At 32.3% G+C, this 7,838-nt stretch overlaps 2 protein-coding genes across 2 annotated transcripts; both read right to left on the reverse strand.

Annotated features, from left to right (window-relative positions):
- Positions 1 to 3,117: 3,117 nt before the first annotated feature.
- EAF02_011593 (uncharacterized protein) lies at positions 3,118 to 4,643 on the reverse strand (the record flags this gene model as incomplete). The annotated part of the gene is made up of 3 exons (XM_038907640.1): positions 3,118 to 3,951; positions 4,022 to 4,086; positions 4,118 to 4,643. 3 exons carry the CDS (start codon positions 4,641 to 4,643, stop codon positions 3,118 to 3,120), a joined length of 1,425 nt encoding a protein of 474 aa, XP_038752653.1.
- Positions 4,644 to 5,825: 1,182 nt separating this feature from the next.
- On the reverse strand, positions 5,826 to 6,514 carry EAF02_011594 (uncharacterized protein; the record flags this gene model as incomplete). Its single annotated transcript, XM_038907641.1, has 2 exons — positions 5,826 to 6,243; positions 6,303 to 6,514. The coding sequence occupies 2 exons, from the start codon at positions 6,512 to 6,514 to the stop codon at positions 5,826 to 5,828; spliced, it is 630 nt and encodes a 209-aa protein (XP_038752654.1).
- Between the last annotated feature and the right edge of the window lie 1,324 nt (positions 6,515 to 7,838).

Below are 7,838 nucleotides of genomic sequence, written 5' to 3' on the forward strand. Positions count from 1 at the left end.
AGAAAGTCTAAAAAATAAAGAATTTATTTTAATTTAAAGTATTGTTATTCATTTTAAGATTCCGAAATCAATTTTGATAAATCGAATAATTAAATAATAATTACACTTTCAATCTTACAAATTCTTTTAAAAACTTTTCAACATAAAAGAGAAGATTCTAATACAATGGATTTTACAATTAATAGCTACTGGATATTCTATAATTCCTAGATTGTTAAAAGAAATGGTCTAAGAAATTCTAAATCAATATATTATTTTCATATTATTATTTATTTCTTTATCTTTTTAATTAAATTATATAGATCAACAATGAATTTATAGATTCTTAAATCAATATTCTAAATTTAAAGAAATCTATTTTTATAAATTAGAATCTATAAAATATAAAAAAGCTATATTTGAAATAATTTCAATATAGTTTTCAATATTTCAAGTACAAATCGAAAAATAATATTATGAATTCAAGAATATATATAATATAGATAAAATAGAATATATAATTGGAAAAACAGAATCAATATATATAATCGTGAATTCTACTCTTAAATCGAATTGGAAGGTTATAATAGAAAAGCAAAAATGGATAATTATATTGGAATATATGAATATAGATGGAGGCTCTTTGCTTTTTATAATCATTTTTAAGGCTCAGAATATCAATATTATATAAATTCTAATTAATATTTCTCCAAATTAGTATTTCTCAATAAGTAATAGTAAATAGACTTCTAATAATTATAGCTTTAAATAGATATATAAGGTTTTTAAATCAGAATCTCAAAAAATATTAGGAGATCAATCTCGATTATTAATTATAAATAATCATTCTAGTTATATTATAGGAAGTTTAATTGCTTTTTGTATTAAAAAAATTAATCTTTTTATTCTATTATCTTATTATTTATATTTACTTTAGCTATTAAATATTAAAATATATAAATTAATAAAGCAATATTATATCTAAAAGGTTGATTGATATTTTCGAGTAGGAATATAACGAATACAATGATTTGATTGGATATAGCTTTTCAAAAGATAAAAGAAAAAGGTTTTATTTATTAAAATATCAAAAGTGGATGGAAAGGAGTAGGTTTAAATCCATTTAGTTTTTATTAAGTTCTAAATAATCTTTTAATTCTATTTTTATTATTACTTTTCATTTCAAATATACTAATAAATCCAAAAGATCTAAATCTTTTTTTGTTTAATAATTTTCCTCTAAATAATATTAAGCTATAATAAGTAAATAAGGTATTCAATTCAGCTTTATCTATTAATAATCTGTTTACTTTTCTAATACAAAGATATGTAAAGCAAATAACTTATCAGATTGAAAGTTTAAATACTGAAAATACTATTTTTTAAAAGGAATTTCAAGAATATAAAGAATTACTTGAAATACAAAAAAAACGAAAAAATGGAAAGAGAATAAAGTTAAAAGGTGAATTTGTATTTAATATTAAAGAAGTATTGAAAATTATTAAAAAGACTAAACAAACATCCTTATCAAAACAACAATGTAATAGATTATCCAAATATTAAATTGATTAGGTAAAAGAGGAAATGGAAAAGGAAGAGGATAATAATAGTTCAGTTGGATTAGTGATAATTGTAAATCACCCTGTAGTATATAGGACAAGGTCAAATAGGAAAATATGATTTTTGTGACTCATATCATGACATGACCCACTTCTAGTCAAGTTACGTTATTAATATTGGTTTATAATTCTAATCGATTATATTCTATATCATTATTAAAGTTTTATTCAAATAATAAACTGATTAATATATATAGAATATCTCTTTTTATTTAATCTATAGATTATTTAAATTCTTTTATTTAATCTTTCCTAGTTCAAAAATGTTTTAATCTAATTATATATATCAGGGAGCGACCACCTGATAGGGTTTATATAGTAGATCCACTGTTCCGAACGCATTCGGAACACTCTACGCTTTTGTAGGTTAGTGGTAAAGTGGATCAACCCTAACAATATAGGTTTCTTTAAGTTCTTTCTTTTTATTTAGTTGTAGTAATTTTGAGTATTTTATTAGTAAAAGAATTTAGAAAAACATTATCTCTTTTTGATTTATTTTATCAAAGCTTTTATTTTTGTTATATTTTAAATCTCTTCGAAAGTCAGTCTTCTTCTATTTCAATCTTTATTTAAATTTTTCATAATTTATTGAATCTTTTTGATTAATATTATATAAGAATGTATAAACCTTCTTTTTTGTCACGGGATCACTTCTGGGAATATTCAGAAGCTTTACCGCTAAGCTAAACGCCCAAAAGACTAGAAGGTAGAACTGGAAGTTCTACCTTACTCTTATATATATAGCAGGACAGGACAGGACAGAAAGGGCTTAGTATCACCCCGTGACATTTTTATAATTATATCTAAAATTCGAAAATAAGAAAGTTTCAATCAGTAAATAATCATTGCTACAAATTTATTATAGAGATAATTTCTATTAAACTTAATTATTATATAATATAAATTAAATATTAAGTATTATTTCTTATTTGTATATATTAAAGTGTTTAGTATCAAAAGACTCAAGCCCCGTAGAATAATTTACTAAATATTAAATATTTCTAAAATCTAGAGATTGAATAAAGACATGAAATTAATAAATTATAATAATGCTATCTATTTATCAATATAATAAGGGCCTTGATGGATTATATCGAACATACTTTTAATAGAAGATCTTTCTTTTCTAGGCATAACAGCCTAATTGACTATACTTGATCATTATTAAGATACTTTCAATAGTTGAATCTGACTTAACCAGCGCCGTTGTTGTCATGGCCAGTCTTTTATGGGAGTATAACTACATAGTAACTATTGAAAACTTATAGTCAATGGCGAGGCACGAGGCAACATTCGAAGTATTATCAATAAGTGAAGAGGGGTATGGGAAAAGTCATAAGTTTTGAATTTCTGAATTTTATAAGACTACGACCTGCGTGAAACCCGAAAGTGCCAGCTTTAGATATATGCAACTCCACTCAACCTAACTTCCCCAAAAGACCATACCCAGTATGCAGACGTTTGCGATATGAAAAGAATCCAGTACCAAGACCATACGAGATTCCTTGATTATCAAGCGTTAGCAAGGATGAAATGATTGAGCCATCTCCAGTGTCCAATTATTTTGAGTTACTCTGCATTCTTCTTCTTTTTTCTTGCGTGAAATTTCTCGTTTCTCTTCTCGTTCTTTCTGCAACTTCGCTTCCTCAATCTCCTTAATTTTGGCCCAGTTTTGGAAAGCATCTTTGTTCTGCGTACAACATATCACAACTTCTCGTGTAGCTAGAACATCCTCCAAGCAGTCGTGAATGGCACCTTTGTTCTTTCTAATCTCTAACTTGAGAAGCTCAGAGCACATTGTTGACAACCCCCAAGTTCGATTGAAGCCAACTTCTTTTTTTGCAAGAATCGCGGAGTCTACAACACGGGGGTGTATTATCCTCAGTGCATCTAAGTCATTTTCTAAAGCATGACCGATGAGGACTGTGTCAGCATCTATAAGTTCCCACAACTTGGATCGGGCCTCTTCCCAACCATCCAGTGCCTGACCTCGTGAGACAGCTTCATTGAGAGTGTGTATACTTATGCCATGGATGGATGATCTCATATCGTTAATGCGCTCTTTCGGACATATGAGATGATTAAGAATCACTGCACCTGAAACGAAGTCGACTGCGCAGAGCAAGATCGGCTCACCACCACCACCACCACCACCGGCTACTCCTGCCATTTCACAATCGATGACAACCGCCAGATGTTTGGGTTCATTAGAAGCGGTTGGTGTCTGTTGAAAGTCCTGGTGTCTGAATGATCTCAAGGGAAATTGAAAATCATGTATTGGCAAAGTCTGGCAACCGTGGGAGTCTGGTTCGGTTCCGTTGATCCTGCAGCATTTGTAAGGCTTTTTGACATTCTGCAGAGTTTGAACTATCAGTATAATCCTGGCACAGATCTTCGTCACATCTCAAAGAATAAATACGTACCCACTTGTTACGCTTGTATGGATGAAAGGTGCATGGTTTTTCGTAATCAACTCTTAGTTCTCGAACTATAATCGAGTCAGTTTAAATATTCAAAACTAAAATCAAGCATGGAAAACTTGCCGTTACAACGCTTGCATTTTCGAGAATCGACATAGTCCGACTTATTATATGGTTGTGTAATGTAGTTATTAGACTGGAGATCTTCCCGCGAATGGCAATGAGAAGATAATGTGTCTAGCACCATCCGAGACTCAGATTCATGAAACGTTGACCAAAGTGATTCTACGACTGGTACAATCATCGCGACAGTAGAACTAGGAATTTGGGTTGGAGTGTGAGTGGAGATAACTGGGGTCGGAAGCTGATAATATCTGTCTGGAACTGTATGATTCAAATATAAAGAAGCGCCATTATTTTGACCATAATTCATTTGGATGGATTGAGAAGGAGTTGCCTGTTGATATGGCGTTTGTCCAGAATTTGTATGGTTGGATCCGACTGGATGGAAAATATTGATATTGCCTTGAATAGAATTCTTGTGAATCGATGAGTTATTGACATGTTGTTCTAAACTTCTTTGATCTTTAAAAGACCTTTGACAGAGGCTGCAGAAGGCCGACATGGTGTAATGTTGAAATTGATCAATTCAATTGTCTTTTTGGATCGATTGATTTGAGGTGGTTGGCGGTGAGTAAGATAGCTAGGTAGGCATGAAAAGAATTCACCCGCTTCCTTCCTGCCTGAGTAGGCAACACAAAAGTCTGGGGTAGTACTGAAATAGTACTGGGCTAGTGAATCTTGAAACAACATAATATTCAAGTTTGATTGGTAGCATTGTTGTTACGCCGCGTCTTTATATTGTCCACCAAACAGAAAGAAGTCAACAACCGTCGACATTAGGGATCTAGCCTAGCTAGGTATATCCTACCACAATCATTGACGGATCTCGTCCAAAGAGTTATGGTTATAATATCCCAACGTTTGGACACACCTCAAACTTTAAGAAATTGCGAAATCAAACAGAAAAAAACTTGGAGGCATGAAAAGGAGTGCTACTTGCCTCTGTCGTGTCGATTGGCGATGAGCTCAAGTGACTACTATACTAGTACTTAAAACAACTATTATAATTTCATTTGATCGAAGTTATAAAATTGGAATTCTTCAATGCCATATCCAATCTGCATATTCTCCATTAGTTAAAATCGCCTCTCAACAATCTTAAGATCTTCATAAAGAGCTATTCAGAAATCATAAACGCGATCAAAATACTTCTTCGATCCTGATTAACATTGCGTAAGTTGATGCGCCTCGAGTTCTCCAACGAACATCGAGAAGCGTTTGCCATGACACCACAGCAGTCAATCGAGGTGCGAGTGCTCATCTATCTATATCGAAAATTCGTCTAAATCTACTTTCTCTTCTACTTTAGTAAAATTATAATTTACTCGTCGACGTTCTTGTAGTTGAAGGTGAGCCATTGATTCCGGTTCTTAGTATCGATTCAGCAATTTTATGAAGGTTCGCAATACTGCAATGACTCATCTTCGTGAATATAGGAAAAGCTCCGATAGATGTAATGATCCTTCTAATGAAAAATCATCCACGGCAGTTGATGATTAATCGCGTGTTGAATTGAAAGAGACAATCAAATGGCCAAAAAGTACGTAGAGTCATGAAAACTACGTTTTTTCTTCCATACAACACCTACAGTCGTAGGTTAGGGTGGCTATTATGCTGTTATATGCACTATTAACTTCACGTCAGACATAGTAGAACGGTATACTAATGTCAACACTTGAACCGCCTAAGCATAACCACTGCGGTAAGCTGTCTTTACCTGATCCAACCCATACTTGGCCATCCACTCCGCAGCTCTATAATACCCCTGAATCGAATGGCCTATCGGACCAAATTCAGTCCCAAAATTACAAGTCACCTCTTGAGGCAAGATATAACGATGGCCTCTCCAGTCTCGGAAATGATACGGAGGAGCAAGCGGTGTCCGATCCCAATGATTCAAAAAGTCCCAAGCTCGGATCTGGTATCGCTCGTAATGTTCATTGAGCAATGTGAGATAGCCCATATCACCTGCTCCCGTACTTGCAAATGTGAGGTGTTGGATAAGTGACCCAAGGTTGTCATCGGACGCCCAGTCTTGAGGAGATGAACATTGAGAGCCATAGGTGTGGCGGACATGTTCAACAATGCTCGTGAATCCCAGACTACAAATCACCTATCAGCTTATTTCCTAGACATATGATGCAAAAAATTGAGACCTTACGTGCTCACCCCTCCGCCCATGGAGTATCCAGCAATAATCAATTTCTTTGGCACTATGTTATGATCCTGCATTGTAGTGACTGCGTCACCGAGAGCGGAGAATACGGCAGCTTTCATTCCGTTCCACATGTCCAAGTAGAAACTGTGGACTCTATTCCCATCAACATATACAGGATATGGAAGATCCCACCAGTTCGGACCCTTACCATCCATCAGTCCATAGGTTTAGGGCTAGTTTGAATGTACAAATCCACACTGGATCCACTGAATATTCAACTCTTTTTAAAAGCGAATTTTGAATTTATATTTAAACATCAAATTACGGATTTTATCAAATAATCCGCATTTCAATGAATTTAATATATTTCGAGATAGAGAGGAAATAGATCACTCTAAAATGACACTAAATAATCCGCGTTTTTCACCAAATTTGTATAGGAAAACAAAGGCACGGATTGAAAACAAAGATTAGAAAAAGCAATCCTCGTTTTCAATCTGATAAATAATCCGCGTTTTTATAAACTTTTATAGACCTTTCACCCTATATCCATATAGTATTATAATAATATTAATACTTCAAATATCTAAAGTTATAGAGTATCTTTATTTTTCTTCAAATCGTCTCTAATTTCGATTTAGATTACTTTACATTTCTATTCCCCACATATTAGAATATATATAGCTTAGTTTAAAAATAGATTCTTTAATATTCTTTTTATTATAGCTTTAGATTCTATTAATGATTTAGATTGTAAACTGCCTTTTTCTTATTCACAATAAGCAACAATAAGATTAATGATTCTGAACAGTTTATTCCTATCTTGATTTATAATTTAGCTACTGTTATTAGCTCTTTTTATTATACTCCAATTTCGAAAAAAAGAACTAATACTCCTGGTGAATTTAAAATACAATTTCTTCTTGATTCTAAACACCCTTAACATTATCAAAAACAACTACATATACCTCTACGCACTTTTCGACTTTTAATCGAGTTTTATCACAAAAAAACAAAACTACAACATTCTCAATATACTTCAATTAATCAAAAACTATACATATTTCTCTATATCATAGACCAGCATAGAATTATACATAATACAGCTGAAGCCTTTTCTCATTCTAAAGAAACAATCCACAGGTATAAAAAACACTCTATTTATTTATTTGTTTATTTATATTAATTAATGTCTGTTTTGGACCTCCCTAAGGGTATTTAGATGTGCTAAGATAAGGAACTATTTGAGCGGCGTAATCGTCGCAATCGAATTTAGTAATTTAACTTTAATACTAGAGGCTATTCGCTCCTCTACAGGTATAATCCGCTTTTTGTTTCTAGAAGGGAATATCTGATCTGGGTTGTTGTTGAGACAGAGCTTGGTTTTTAGATGGATAGGCTTATTGTAGGCTTCGATCCTTATAATAGAGGAGAAGAAGTGAGAGTGGATTGCTATTTGTTTAGTCAAATAATAGGGCTTTTGTATTATATATTGGATTTATAGTTTTTAGAGATATAGTATATTTAAATGATTAATTA

This window comes from Botrytis sinoallii (genome assembly GCF_014898435.1).
Source record: "Botrytis sinoallii strain Bc 23 chromosome Unknown BSIN_033, whole genome shotgun sequence".
NCBI lineage: Eukaryota > Fungi > Ascomycota > Leotiomycetes > Helotiales > Sclerotiniaceae > Botrytis > Botrytis sinoallii.